General features: G+C 44.4%; 1 protein-coding gene across 2 annotated transcripts in view; it reads left to right on the forward strand.

The window, feature by feature from the left end:
• Positions 1–289: 289 nt before the first annotated feature.
• The window catches only part of BEND4 (BEN domain containing 4), a 37,060-nt gene continuing 21,209 nt past the window's right edge, over positions 290–16,140 (forward strand). The window contains exons 1-2 of one of the 2 annotated variants that reach the window (XM_014857156.3): positions 290–999; positions 8,833–9,399. In XM_014857156.3, coding sequence (XP_014712642.1) covers positions 513–999; positions 8,833–9,399 — 1,054 coding nt within the window. In that variant the 5' untranslated portion in view covers positions 290–512. The remainder of the gene's footprint in view (positions 1,000–8,832; positions 9,400–16,140) is intronic. The other variant, XM_044767762.2, reaches the window with a different exon arrangement.

Raw genomic sequence — 16,140 nt, forward strand, 5'->3', positions numbered from 1 at the left:
GGGCGCCAGGAGCTCGCTTCCGAAGCCGGACCCCGCCTGCGGCAGCAGAAGCCTCAACTCCACAACTGGGGCTCCGAAGTCTCGCCCTGGCCGGAACCTCCTCCTGTGACCAGGGCGCCCTCCAGGTCTGGGCTCTCCCGTTCCCTCCCCCCGTCGGAGGCACACATCCCGCGGGCCGACCCGGAGGGCGGTGGCGGCGCCAGGCCCCGCCCCGCCCCCATTATCATTAGCAGATATTACCCTAAACACTTGCTCTTTACCTCCTTTCTCCCTCCAGGCATTGGCGAGGCGGCCTGTCAATCAGCACTCGGGCGGCAGCCCCCCGCGCGGGGGCTCAGCGATGCCAGCCTTAGCGACAGGCGGCAGTGGCGGCGGCGACCACGGCGCAGACACACACCCTCCCACAAGCGCGCACACGGCCCGAGCCGGCGGGCAGGCGGCGGAGACACCCTCGGAGCCCGGCGCCCGGCGGGGAGGGGGCGCGCGAGCCGGGACCGGCCCCGAGGCGCAGCATGGAGGAGGAGATGCAGCCGGCGGAGGAGGGGCCCAGCGTCCCCAAAATCTACAAGCAGCGCAGCCCCTACAGCGTCCTCAAGACGTTCCCCAGCAAGCGACCGGCGCTGGCCAAGCGCTACGACCGACCCACCCTAGTGGAGCTGCCGCACGTCCGGCCGCCCCCGCCGCCCTTCGCGCCGCACGCCGCCGTCTCCATCAGCAGCAGCGAGCCGCCGCCGCCGCCGCAGCCGTTCCAGGCGCAGAGCTCCTACCCCTCTGGGCCCGGGCGGGCCGCCGCCGCCGCGGCCGCCTCGTCGTCGTCTCCGTCCTGCACGTCCGCCGCGTCCCAGGGCCACCTGAGGACTTCGGCGCCGCCGCCCGCGGCCCCCGCCGCCGCCTCATCCTCGTCTTTCGCCGCCGTCGTCAGGTACGGCCCGGGCCCGGCGGCCGCCGCGGGCAGTAGCGGCGCGGGCAGCGACGGCGCCAGCCTGGAGCTCAGCGCAGGTACCAACTCGGGCGCAACTTTCCTCCCCGCCTCGGCCGGGGGCGGGGTGGGGACCGGGAGGCAGAGGCTGGGGACGGCGGACACCCCCCCGCGCGCCGGGCCTGGCGGGAGGGGCGCGAGGGGCGAGCGGCGGGCGCGCACACCCCGCTGAGGCAGAGTCGGGGCGTCGGAGCGCACCCCGGAGGCCTCCAGCGCGGGCAGCAACTTCTGGAGGATTCCGCGCCGCCGCCGCGTCCGGGGCTTCCGACGGCGCGCGCGCCTCCTAACAGGTGGCTCCGCCGCTCGGATCCGGCTTGGCGCCCAAGAAGCGCCCGCCGTGGTCAGTCAGCAGCGGCGACCGTTCGGGCGGGGGCCGGGGAAGCAGCCTAGCGTGACACCCGCCGCCGCTCCCGCAGAAGCTGGAAGTGCCCTGGCGGCTCTCGGGGACGCCCTGCCTTGACCCTCCGCAGCTTCACTTGTTTCCTTCCACTTCTTGCCTTTACTTCCCTCTCTCCTCGTTTGTTTTTCCTTCTCTCTCTCCACCCCCATTGCCTTCTGGTCCCCTTTTCTCCACCTCTTTGATGCACTCTCACTGTCGCGGTCCGCTCGGCTGGCTCTCGGGCTCTTTCCTTCCCCGTGCGCTTCTGTTTCTCGTGCGCGCGTTGTCTCGGCCCGTCTCTCTGTGCCTCTGTTTCCCCACCCACCCCCGAGTGAGTCCCAGCCGGTGGGCGCCTTGCCCCAGCCACGCGGTGGAACTGCCGCTCGTCCCTGCGGCCGACTCCGGGGAAGGAGGCATCCCGCCCCTCCCCCCCGGCCCGGAGAGCCCCAGGCGCGCCGGCCCGCCGCCCACGCTCCTCCTGCCGCGGGGACACTGCTGCCCCGCGGGGTCCCGAGCGTCTGGGCCCGGGTCCTGCGGAAATGCCTCGTGGGGAGCACCCACCCCAGGGGGCGAGACTCCTGTCCTTGACCAGGAGCCTGCAGGCGGCCGCCTGGGAAAAGCCAGCTCTCCTGCCGGGCTGCGGGGAGGAGGGAGGGCTGGTGGAAAGGCCACAGCCTGGGGCCTGCACTCTGCGCCCTGCGCCCAAGGGCGCTCCCCGTTCCCTGAGGGCGCGTGGCCACGTTTATCCCCTCGTCTGAGCTAAAAGTTTCTCCTCAGGCCTTTTATGGTACTTTGGAGTGCATTTTGAGCCCCCAAAATTGTGCATATCGGTGAATCAAGGCTTTTTTTTGTAGTGGAAATATGAGCATTGTCTCTAAATGAGTTATAGATGCCTACGCTAATGTTCTGTTGTTTGTCAATATTTTGACACATGAAGGATTGGTTTTGAGAAAGAAAATCTAATTACAGGTTATAGTGAAGACTTGTTCTGTCACATCCCTCACTGATTTGAAGATGTTTGACGGCTCTGAGTGGGGTTCTCCTGTTGGTGTCCTTATTGTCTGTGGGTGTGTTTTTCTTCAGTTGCTCTTGGCCCAGCATTCTATTGTATTTTTATGTTTATTGTTAGGCTACTCACTCACTTCCATTTTCCTCCTTATTTTTTTCTGTTTTCTCCCCTTCTTAAGAGCTTTGTGTTCTTTCTTTCCAGGTTTGGGTTCTTCTTTTCTTCTATACTACTTCTTGCACATGCCTATGTTTATTTTTCGACTCTGTTCTTCATTTTTATCTTGTTTTTCAGAAGTTTGAGTCCTTTTCCCATTTTCTGTATTTTGCTTACTCCTTTGCATAACCTCAGTTCCACCCTGTTCCTTGGGGATTTTCCCCCTTTTTATCTGTCCAGTTCCGTCTTCAGTCTCATCCTGCTTTCTCCTTTCAGTCTTTGCTCTCTTTCAATCTTTTACTTCCTTTTGTACACTATAAATCCGCCCCCTCTCATTTTCTTTTTTATCCATAGTTTATCCCCTCCTATTTTTCCTGTATTTTTTCTTTTTTCTGCACCAGTCACTTGCTGTCCTTTCTGTGGTCCCTCCTACTCTGGCAGTTTCTCTGCTCTTTCGTTCATAGGAGTATGTTTGTTTGGTTTTGTTCCTTCTCACCTTCTTCTAAATGTTCTCTTTCAGTGTGTCTTCTGATGTCCTGTCTAGTTTATTTTATCCCTGGCCCAGGTGGAAATCACATCACTGACTCCACAGGAGTGAAAAGGGCCTTGCTGATGCCCCTCAAACTTCCTATTTTTATTTCCTTTATTCTCAAGGCTGCTGCTTCTGTCTTCTTTTTAAGAGAGATCGTAGAGAAGTAATAAGCTTGATAGCACCAAGGGCAGGCTGCCATGTCCTTGCTGGAAGGATAGGAATTGGATGGTAGGTGTCTTCCATGCAATGAGGAAAATGGTCTGGGGCAAAAATAAAAGGTCATAGTACTAGCCATCATCAATTGTGGCTATAATATTAATCATTGGTGAACAAAGCCATCTCTTAACAGGCACAGTGATGTGAGTGGCCATCAGAGGGACAGTCACCTGAAGAGCTGATTGGCTCTTTGAGGAACTAGTGGTTCCACTTTGAACCAATGAGCATGTGAGCACAGCCAGCCAGCCTTTTAGGCATACTGGGTGGGGGTGGGGGTGATGATTGGTTTGTTGCACTCTCACAAAAGTGTTCCTGCAAAGTCTCAGGCCGCCTAGTAAACTGAAAATTGTCAAAAACATCGATGGGTGATGCAATGAGTCAACGATAGAAGAAGACAGGTAACTGAGTATCCAGAGGAAATGCAGTGAACAAATGAAAGGGTTGAAGGGAAATCTTATTTGCCATTAAGGGCCATGAACCTTTGAGAGGAGAAATATGTGCTTAAAAATACATTTTTTCAACATTCTTATAAAATTCCATGAAGAATATAATTTTCCTTAAAAGGGGTAGTATAACATGGTTTTAAAAGCATATTTTTCCTCTGTGGGAGGCTTAGAGTTAAAACCCACATAGATCTTGATATGCAGCCTAAATTTGGCATCAGGAAATGGGAAATTGCATCTTTAAGCAGAGTACAATCAAAAATGAATTACAATAAATCCTATATAATTGCATAGGTCATTCTCTTTAATGAGATTTTATTAACCTGACTGTCAAGCTTTTGAGTCAGGCAGATATTTTATCTTCTTCAACTGATAAAAGTGTCAGCTATAAACCACCATATAAATATTCATAAATCTACACATCTGTGGCAGCCTATCAGCATCATTCTTTTGGACATTAAAAGCATTCTAATTACTTTCTGTCTAGCAGAGCTGAAATGCTGCCTGTTATAGTATGTGCTTGGCAGGCATGATTGCTTTTGTTTGCCATCACAAATAGCAGCATCCTATTTTATATACCGATGGTCCAGAAAATATTCAGGGATTGACTGAGCAGGATGAATATTAGGAAGCACCATCTGGTTTTGATAGCACCAAGTATATTAACTCATCTGTTAATTTTTGACACATCATTGATTTATTTATTTAGAAAAATTGCATCCTGTTTTGCTGTGTTGATGTTTGCCATTAGGAAAAAAAAATTGGGTGGCATTTTTTTTAAAAGACATAGTTCATTGATTTAAGACAAGGGTGATGCTCCCAAAGATGCTTTCATTTTCTGACTTCTATTTTCTCTGCCATGAAGTCCTCTCTTAAAAAGAAGTTATATTAATGTTTTAAGGAAATAATCTATTTTGAATGAGCTGGAAATCCTTTTAGTAGATATATGGATCCATGATAGTAGGTCGCAAAAATTTTTTTCTGCTTCTGCATTTTTAATATTAATATATTTCACCCTTCACTGGGCTAAAATCAAAAGGTTACCACTAATCTCGACTACTGTGATCTCCTTCATAGAAACGGAATACTCTTGGGGATATGCTGTGATGGGCAAATTCCATTCAAGGCTTTACTCACAAAGAAGGACGTTAAAGTGGGGAGCCTGTGTTTGATTGCTGAGTTTCCATCCCTCTTCTTATTCACTTATCAGATTTAGGTTAGATTAAACCACTTAAATTCAGCAGAATTTCTAGAAATGAATTTTTTAATTAAAAAAATAATCATGGGTTCAGATTTTAGAATCAGACTAGGCACAATTTGCAGCATGATATTATGTCCTACCAGGCTGCTCAATAAAGCAAAATAAATTAGAGAGAAGTGGTCATTTTAGAGTGCTTTGTGATTGTGATTTATTCACATTTGATGGTGTTTAATTTTAGAGAGGTTAGGGGTAAAGTAGGTAGGTTAAAGCCCCACTTTAAACTGTTGACTCGACTTTCTTGCCATCATATGAGTGGAGTGTTCTGTGACTAGGAAAAAAAACAGTTTAAAAATTTCAAAATACATGTTCACACTTTGCTCAGTTAAGAATCATGGATCAGTGGCCATTCAATTGTGTTCATATGAAGACAGAACTTTTCTCCATTTCTTAGCGATAATGGGCATCGCACAGTACTTGCATTTCTAATTAGATTCTGTCTGGAAAGTTAAAGTATTACTGGCTGCAATATGTATTAAGTGAAAAGATTTGCTATTTTCCACCAAGTGTAGTAGTAATATTTTTCATCATACTCTTCAATGTATTGATATTAAAATATTATTCCGATATTTTAAAGTACTGAAAAGAGGAGAAATTCAACTTTAATGGTTACCGTTGCTATTTTTGCACATATCAATTCTGAGAACATTCAGAATGAAGCATTCTAAAAAACTGCAGGCAAGAACTGTTTTATGATTGTAGCTGTTCTCCAATATTCTGAGTGCAGTTTAATACATTATCTTTGTAAGGTGTAGTATATTACGTAATGATTTTTTTCTCAGCATATTACGAGTTTATCCTTCAATTAAGAAAACAAATCATGCTTGTCCCTAAGTTAGATTTTTTCCCTTAAAATCTATACCCTAATGTGATTTATCAATATGATTAAAACTACTGAATGTTCTTTAGGACATTGAACAAATATATTTGAGCAATTCTGTTTTAGCCTTTCCTTTCATATGTTGTTCCTTTCATCAAGGTTATGTTAAAGATATATCGGCTGCAAATCAGTTGGGACCATGCTGATTAAAATGCAAACAGTAAATACAACTTCAGGTCTAGAATGGGATTATAGGATTAAAATGAATGAAAACTGTTAGTGTGCTAGAATTGAAAATTCTCAATCAATATCATCCTTTGATTATAATAATAAAAGAAGCAAAATCCGGAAGTCAAGAAATGAGAAGGCAACATCTTAAATCTCCCCACTTGTATGGTTCAACCATTTACTTTCTTGTTTATTTGGTTTCAGTCATTGTAAAGAAATGATACCCAAATATTTGAGGTCTTTCCTCATTAAGTTTTGGGTTAAATCGTGAGCTCAGTTCTTCCCTTCTACCTGACAGGGGGGCAGAGGCATCATCAATTCCAGTGTTTGGTGTGTAAAAGATATTCCCACATCCACATCCCTTTTTCTTCAAGGTAGCAAGCCGGACTTTATCTTAGCTGTTCTTCAGCCCATCAATCAGTTCTAGCCTGAAACTATACCTGGCTTCTGGGTCTTTCTTCAGCACTCAAAATAATTGTGTAAAAAACAGGCCTGTGCCTAATATTTGTGGAACTTAGGACAAGAGTACAAATGCAGGCCCACATACCATATATCTAAATGATTAAAAGGTATGAATCTAGCTAACAAAATGTTAAATAAGATGTGTTCTTTCCACCTCACTGATAAATACACCTTCATAATGACCAAGTTTGACTTTGGCGTTTTTAGCCAGCCCATGGCCTTCCCTTCCCACTCCTGCTTCATCCTCCTCCAGGAGGGACTGCACATGCGCACGTATGGATGCCCCAGTCCAGACTGCCTAGCTCTGGCATCGTGGTCTTTCTTGGGGAGGATGGCTCCAGGAAGAGACTGACACAAGCCCTTGAAGCAATTTGAGCAGGGAATTCCTGGGTTTTGAGTCCTCACCATGGGGAAAGGGTGGGCTGGAGGAGGAGGGGCCCTCCTACCTGTCTAAGGATAGTACTGCTCCTAAGAGTGAGGAAGCTCTCTGCCAGGAGAAGACAGTCCTGTGGACTCTTAGCCTGCCTAGCGTGGTCTTACCACCCCCACCCCAGCCAAGTAAATTTGAAGATGCTGTATACTGAGATCTGCTCTTTATTTACAAGAGTTCCTGCATGTGTTCAGTAAGTATTTCCTGAGGTACTGTGCTGGCCCTGAAACCCCAGTGCACTCAGACCCACTGGCCTCATGGAATGTGTGGTCTATAATCCTCTTCTGTACTGGAGAGAACTGGCCTCTGTGTTCTGACTTGCAATTTTTTGGAGAGATTTAGGGACAGTAGCGTTTTATAGATTTGGGAGGTGTAAGGGGTGCTCCCTGTGTGCCAGGTACTGTGCGCTCTGGGCTTTACATATGTATTCTTCTGAAACAGTTTATTTCTATTAAATTAAATAGAAAAAGGAGACTTGGACCCCCCCCCCCCATACCTTAATTACTTCAGGAAAGAATAGTAAGAGAAAAGAAGACAATGGAGTGTAAAGTACTGCATGGAGGTTTCTGAAGTGTGGTTTCATTAGTCATACATCCTGGATTTTCTGGAGAAATCGATTTCTCATCTCAACTATTCTCATTCGTTGTCGCCATAGAAACCCTCAAGCATCTCACCATTTTTCATTTTTAAAGTTTTTTGTTTTTTGAGTCTTCTTCTGAAGAAGATACAGCTAGTCAAAATTTTCAGAGATGCAAGTAGCTAGTTATGTTTCTATCACAAATAATAGTTATTGGCATCTAAAATCGACAGTATTTTGTTTCTTGCCATTATTCTGGGTATTGGGGAAAGGAAATAAGAGGCATCTTCATACCACTATGTAAGTCCTAAAATGTATCTCTGTGTATTTATAAAGAGCCCATTCTGGGTGGTGGTCAGGAAAGAAGAGACTGTACCTTGTGACATTATATTTAGGGTAAATTTTCAAGACACTTAGACTGACAACATTAAATCCCATTTTCACAATTTGGGAGGGTTTTTTTCCCTCTGTTTTTGCAGTGAATTGATTGCTTTCCATTTGTTTTTTGCTTTTTGCTGATTGACAATTGACAGTTCATTTGCTTTAGAGTACGTTTACGTGAACTAACTGGCACTCTCGGCACTTGCCATTTTAAGAGATTTGGCAATCAAATGGAAGAGGCTCTAAGAAGAGGCACTTCTGCTTTTCAGATGATACTGATATACTCAGCCTCAACATTGGCCTTGACAAAACCAAGTTAGCAGATAAGTGAAAAGAAAGAATAGTGAACACAGATGTTGGATGACACGTACAGTTTTGCTTTTGGGTCCATCATCATTTGCCTTATAGGCCCCCTCTTTGTTTTCCGTTAGATGTCTTAGAGCTCTTCAAAAAGACTTTATCTTTCCTCTCCAGTTTGCATCTGGGAGCAACGTCCTCTCAGCAGGGATCGTATCAGCTGATTAATAGCAAGGGCATGAGGGCACTCCAGAAATAGAAGTAATGATTGCTGTAAGCCCTCCTATCAATGAGGAATTGAGTCTGCAGTGGCTGACTCGATTCATTAGAGTAAGGATATTAATGAAGCCAAAGGTGTGAGTGACTTCAGACCTGTGCCGGCCAGTTAAGGCCACCGAGAGGGAAATTTCTATATAGTGCCCAGAGTCGCAGACTGGCTGTTTCCCAGAGTGAGGGGCTGGGAATAGCTCATCAGGCACCCCCCAGTCGCAGAACAACAGGAAGCTATGCATCCTGTTAAAAGTGGATTCACCGTGTCACCTCAGTTTCTGACAAAGAGTAGAAATACATATTTTTAATGTTTTGGAATATTGAACTCAAAATTGAGGACCTTACTTATCTCTTGTCTTTGGCTGTCGGTCTCTGATGTGTCTTTTCATGTGTTTCAGAGAGTCGTATGATCTTGGATGCCTTTGCCCAGCAGTGCAGTCGAGTTCTTAGCCTCTTAAATTGTGGAGGAAAACTTCTGGACTCCAACCATTCTCAATCCATGATTTCTTGCGTAAAGCAGGAAGGCTCAAGTTATCCCGAAAGACAGGAGCAATGTCACGTTGGGAAAGCAGTCCACAATCAGACCTCAGACAGTGTAGACATAGAGATGCAATATATGCAAAGGAAACAACAAACTTCTGCCTTTTTGAGAGTTTTCACTGACTCCCTACAAAATTATCTGCTCTCGGGAAGCTTTCCCACTCCAAACACCTCATCAGTCAGTGAGTATGGCCATCTGGCCGACATGGATCCTCTGTCAACCTCCCCTGTGCATACACTAGGTGGCTGGACCTCTCCAGCAACGTCTGAATCCCATGGTCACCCATCCTCTTCTACACTGCCAGAGGAGGATGAGGAGGAAGAAGAGGAAGGCTACTGTCCTAGATGCCAAGAGCTGGAGCAGGAGGTTATTTCCCTGCAACAAGAAAATGAAGAGCTCAGAAGAAAATTAGAGAGCATCCCAGGTACCCTGCCTTATTACTTGCAAGCCAACCGCAACTCATTCCTTTGTATTGTCTCATCAGTATGCATGCATGCATGTATATATAGTTTTTTATTTTTGGCCAGTGAGGTGGAAAAGTTGGAGAAACAGGCATGCACAGAGTGCCCTTAGCCTGCCAGTGCCAAAAAGGAATTTCAGGATGAGCCACTAGCCTTGTCCTATGTTTAAGCTGCAGTTTTCTTGAGTATAGGCCTCAAGACCATAGTCCTATTAAAAGATGTCATTATCCATATAAAAGTGGTTTTTAGATGTGGTACAATTAGACTGAAATAGGCCAAGTGCTGTGAACCTGAGTTTTCTTCAAAAAGTGGCCCTGTTCCTTTAAAATGGCTTTTGTATTTTTAAAGACTTTGATATATGTGTTTTATTAGTCTGTGATAGAAATTAAAATGAAATGATGCCTTCGGAGGCAGGCCCCTAGTAGTACTGAACAAATGATCTCTTCTATTCCAGTAATTTGTCGCCTTTCTTAAGTTTCAATCGGCATAGTCTGTTTTTAGCATGCAAACTCCCCCTTAAAGTTAATGAGCAACTGGGGGCTGGCCCCGTGGCCGAGTGGTTAAGTTCGCGCGCTCCGCTGCAGGCAGCCCAGTGTTTCGTCGGTTCGAATCCTGGGCGCGGACATGGCACTGCTCATCAAACCACGCTGAGGCAGCATCCCACATACCACAACTAGAAGGACCCACAACGAAGAATATACAACTATGTACGGGGGGGCTTTGGGGAGAAAAAGGAAAAAATAAAATCTTTAAAAAAAAAAAAAAAAAAGTTAATGAGCAACTGTAAACTAAAAGGAGTAGATCAAAGACAGACCAGTGATTAAGCTGATCCCAAACTGTCTGTGCCCCTGGTGAAACAGGAGGCATTGCCTGCCTCTTAGAGACACTGGATTTGCAGAGTACTAAAGTCATCTTTAGGGCAAGATCTTCTCTGGGTTCCAAAGCCATTTTTTCACTATTTGAAAAGGTACTGATTTTGCTTACATCTTTGAATTCATTCCTGCATTGCTGTGGCTTACAAAAGATATTAAGATCTTTACCTGGAACAATATTTTCAAACTTTTTAGTCATACAGCCCACTGATAAAAATTTTTGAGCATGTCTCCACCAGTGTGCACATTTATTGGTTCATTACATACGTGTTCTACTATATTAATACATTCAAAATATAGCATACATAATAAACTTAAAGGTTTTAAGGCTGATAGATAAATATAAATAGAAGTCATATTCTTTTCCTAACTCAGTGTCTTTGCACCACCCAATTTGGCCACTGATCCAAAAAGAAGAAAATATTGAAGAAAGTTACCCACTTGGTTCATTAATATACATAGGAAGCAAAAACAAAACCCAGTGTTTAACAGTTGCCAAATCAGAAATTTATTTTCCTTCTGTTCTTTCATTTGAAAGAATTCCCCAGGGCCAGCCCCAGTGGCCTAGTGTTTAAGTTCAGCGCGCTCTGCTTCAGCAGCACAGGTTCAGTTCCTGGACAGGGGCCTACAACACTCGTCAGTGGCCACACTGGAGGGGTGGCTCACATACAAGAAGAGGAAGATTGGCAACAGATGTTAGCTCAGGGCAAATCTTCCTCAGCAAAAAAATAAATAAATAAATAAAAGAATTCCCCAAATAGACCTGAAGTTTGGTTCAGAATATTTTGGAATTAGATTTATTGCAGTTATCTTGTTGGGGAGAAGCAAGAGGTGAAGTAAATCTGTTTTCTCTTTTTGCGTTTGAGCCGTGCGTCAGATGCAGTCATGGGGTCTTCCGAAGCCAGGCAGGCACTGGCTGCAGCAGAGAGAGTGGGTAGAACTCCAAAGAATGCAATGGAACCAGAGTGCTACTAGTTTCTCCAAGTCAGAGAGAGATGGGTGCGGCTAACACACTGTAGGATTTTATAGCTTTCACAGTTCTGTAAATTATGGTTGATTAACTGTGGGTTTTATCCCCAAAGGGGTATTTTCTATCTAACTTCCCATTCTTCTCTTTCTTTGGGGGAGAAAATAGTGTCCTGGAGATCAACCAACTGCAGATACTTACATCAGCTGTTCAGAACTGTGGGTAAGAATTTCAGAGTACAAGGACAGGTGACACAAATGTCCAGAGTAGTATTGTCTAGTTCCTAATCCTAAATATTTGGCAAGCCATCTGTCCTCAGTGAGTCCTAAGCAACTTTGAAGTTCAGACCACCTCTTGTTTCCTGAATCCATACCAGGTGAAATATCTGTGTCAGAAATAACTCATCACTGGCCTGCCTGTAATCATTGTCTTTCTCTTCTTCCCAGAAAGATGAAAACGCTGCAATTTCTTGAGCCCTCTTGATGGCCAGACATTGAATGATATTGGTTGAAATTAGGATAATTACTTTTACCATAAACATTTCAGCCCTGTTGACAATCCCTTCGATGAACTTGAACCAAGAGCCATTTTACATGGAGAACCACGTTGCTTTTAATGATCCATACTGAAACCCAACTACATAGGTGAAAACCAGTGTGTCAGTTATGAATAGGAAAAAATTAGTGTAAAGTGCAGGAAAATATTAGCTTATTTGTGATTACTTAACACATAGTCTCATTACCTAAGGACTACCTTAGTATTGGGCATCAGGTGGAAAGTGTCACCTGAGATGAAAACTTGAATCAAAAAGAGACATCACTGCCCTCTTTACCCTCACCCCCCCAGCCTCCATCTTTGGCTAAACAGCAAACCATGCTGTGAGTGACCACCTAAGAATCTACTTTTCACTCCATTAGCTATGGATTTAGGGGGGAAGGGGAGGATGGCTATTTTGAGGTGCCCATTTGAAGAAAAATGTAAGTAATACTCTGATTTTGCATGTAACAAGAGTATTTTGCAAGCAGCACCTCTCGTATGTAATTTGGGATCGATTTTCCCTAAGCGATGTCACTGTTTCCTGGTGGCCCCAGTAGGTCTCTTGTCCTAGAGGCCCACACATTTCTGTGGAAGGGCCTGGCGCTTTCTTCTAGTAGAATCTACACTTACGTTGTGGGATCACTCTCTTTAGAGCCAAGCAGGGTGGATGAGTGCAAAGGAGAAAGTGACGTGCAGCAGTTAGCAGGGGAAATAAGGATAGCAAGGAGATGGGGGCACCAGCCACAGGTCAGAACCAAGAAAGCCTTTCTCGGTCACGTCTCTGCCACACCAGAGTCATGCTGTTGAGCAACTCTGAGATTCTTGTTTCTTTTTTTTCCCCTAAAATAAAGCATTTATAGCCAGGAGCCATTCTTGAAGTAAGAGTTCAAAAGAAATGAGCCTATTACTCTACATGAAAAAATGATTTCACTTGAGCCACTATAAAGAGGAGGGAGAAGGTGTTAGACCTTACCAAAAAGAAAGGTTGGGGAGAAGTGTTCTTTCCAGCGCCACCTGAGAGGGCCTGTGTTATTGTATTGCTTGTGAAACATTCAACAAAGTCTTATTCATTATCAACTACATGCAAGCAAGGAGCTTCTGGAAAGGACTCTCTAACTTCCAGTTACTTGCAGATGTAGGCAATTAGATATCTTTTTAATCCCAAGGAAATGGCATTAGCACATTTTATTTTTATTAGATTATCACACTAGAACTTAGAAAGTCTGTTTAAAAGTTATATTTTTTGAAAGAAAGTGAAAATAGGTTAAAAGAAAAAAGCCACAAAAGGAAAAGAGAGTTGGATCAGGAATACGAAGAGCAGAGAGGTTATTAAAAGAAGGAAGATGATGGCGAAAGTTCTCAGTGGAGAGGGTGTCAGGTTAGAACAGTCACATTTATGTACAAAGCTTACACTGCACTAGGGGAAGAGAACTCATAAAGAAAGGTGGATATAAAATACTGTATTTTATCTCGTTTAAGACCCATTGAATGTAACACATACCAATGCTTTATGTTCCACTAAGAAAGAAGAAAAAACACTGCAAATCATAATTTCATATTATAGTTACCTTTCAACACCAAGTTTAGAGATTTTAAAATTTGAAAAGATGTGGGTCTTAGAGTCATAACACATGGTCATTTAAAAAAATAACTTCCAAAGTAAAATAATTATGATACATTTAAAATACCTTGAAATTTTCTAAGTGCCAGATATGGGCAAGGTACACCTATTGTTGATATTATTAAAAAACTGTCTACTTTTTAAAGTCTACTTATGATCGTCTCAGTTTATCCTAACTCCAAACAAATATTAATATTCCAGTTTTACAGCCAAAGAGTTGAAACCTGGACAAGGTGAAGTCTGTGGCAGACCTAGGATTATAATCCAGGGCTCTTGGCTCCAGATCTGTCCTCGTTATTTGTTGTAGTTGTGTTATGTAAAGTCAATGTGAACACTGAGTTAGCAAATATGGAAGCGTTACTTCTCAGGGAGTTACAGAGCTAAGTTCCTGAGCCTCTGGTCATATTTTCATCAACTGATCAACACATAACCTTGTTTTATGTGTGTTTTTATTTAGAGAGACCTTACTTAGTATATAGTGTAGGTTGAATAACATTGAATTCACTGCCAACAGCACTGTAACTCATGCTTTGAAGGAAGTTTATCTAACGCCTTTTCTCCATAAAGCACATCACAGCCTTTTTGCTCTTAGGAACACTAGACAGCACTTCAGCTCTTCTTTTGGGGTCCCTTTTAAACAGTGAAATCTCCAACAAAAAGCACATAAATGCGAAAAATGTGGCACTAACTAGACCCTGAAAAGAACACTTGTTATAGTCTGAGAGCTGAGATAAGCAGCCTGAGCATTAGCTCATTCAACCTCAGCTGGGAACGTGTGTCTCAGGCAGCTCAGGGTTTTCAGCGATCTGCAGAAGTCCGCAAATGGCCACCAGGGCACCACAATGTGGATTTGACCATTACAAGTACATTTTAGCAAGTAGGCCAATTCGCACATATAGAATCTGCAAATAATGAGGATCAACAGTACTAACGCTGGGCTACAAACTAAAGAACTAACCTTGGATTGTGCAGTTCTGATCCTGTTAGTCCACAGTTGTCGTTTTCTAAGTAAGAAGGTTAAAAAAAGGTAAATCAATAATGTCAGCTTTTGGATAACTAATTTTGCAAGAAAAGCCCTTGCAGTAAATGCAGTGTAGATATGCTAGGACACTACGTTCAGCACTCTGACCACTCTGCAAACTTGCATATGCCCAGGAGTGCCTGTGGGAAATTGCTCAGGTCAGCTTCTGGTTCTGAGAAATAGATTGATCATGTTTGATGTGGGGGTTCTAATGTAGGAGAAAGAAGAGATGGAAGTATATTCTGAGTAAAAAATTAGAGCAAATGATAGGAACAGAGAGGAATAAGGGATTGAGTTCTTAGAATATGGTCAAAGCCATCACAACTCTTGCTATAGCTATAAGGGAGATTGGGGGTACAGAGAATGGATTTGGAGTCATACCTGCGTCTGGATTTCTGCTCCTGCTACTTGCTTGCTGTGATTTTTGGCAAATCACTTAACCATTCTGAACTTCAGTTTCCTCTCTCTCTAAAGTGAGGCTATTAACTAGAGGAACGTTGAAGTATTAGTTCATTTAGTAGCAGCCAAGTGCTACTAGGTCTTCCAGTGAGCACTCAATAAATAGCAACGTGAAGAAACAGAGGGAAACTGTGCCTAGTAATGCAGAAATCTTCAGTGATTTTCTTAGATTATAAGTGGTGTTCTTGTGAAGAGGTCAACATTCAATTGGTTACCCAGGTTAGGACGCTCAGATTCATCCATAGTGCATCTCTCACCTGCTTCATGTCAGTCTCCTCTCCTCTGGGTTCCACCTCTTACACGTCCATCAGTTTGGGTTCCTCCCCTCTCTCCCCATTGCTTTAATCTGGGCTTATCTCACAACATGGACTATTGCAGTAGCCACTCAACTCCCCCCCTAACTCCAGGCCCTCTCCCCTGAAAAAGACCCAGATCACTCACTGTTGAAGAGCTCTAAAGGCTTCATGTGGTCTCTGGAGTAAATTCCAGCACCCTCAGTGTGGCACGTGAGGTTCTTCACGACCTGAATCTTCTATTCATTTTTGGAGACTCGACCCTCCGTTCCCACCATACACCAATTGTTCCAACCCCTTTGGACAGTTTGTGATTCCTGAGCAGCCATATACTTGCTTGTGGTCTTCCCTTACTCCTGCTGCTCCTTCCAATCTAAGAACATATTCTCCTTTTCCCCACTTGAGAAACTCCTATTCCTCCTTCAGTACCCAGTTCAAGTGACATTATCCTCTGTAACAAACCCTTCCCCAGGTCCCAGGCAGAATTAACCACTTTCCATAGCACATGCACACTTCTGTTTACAGCCAGTATTAGGGGAACTTTTTGCTCTTTGGGTGTCTGTCCCTCCTGGTGTCCTGACACTAGGAGGGCAGGCCATGTAACGTGTTTGAGGGCCCAGACTAAGTGAACGTCATCTTTGTATCCCCACTTCCTAGCCCAGCGTCAGGCATGTTGTAGCGTCTACACATGTCAATTAGATTAAACGGAGACAGGACATTGTCATTATCAAAAGCATAACTATGCATCCTTAGGCTGAGTAATACTTAAAGCTCATCGTTTATTTCTAGATGTGTATGATTGAGGAGCTTATACTTTACAGAGACGATATGAATAGGACACTTAAAGATGATATAAGCACCCAGAGGGCATGATCGTCAAGACAGTAAGTAATTTCAATCTCCCCATAAAATTATGTATGGTATATTTTGAGAT

Source organism: Equus asinus, chromosome 3 (assembly GCF_041296235.1).
Source record: "Equus asinus isolate D_3611 breed Donkey chromosome 3, EquAss-T2T_v2, whole genome shotgun sequence".
NCBI classification, from domain to species: Eukaryota; Metazoa; Chordata; class Mammalia; order Perissodactyla; family Equidae; genus Equus; species Equus asinus.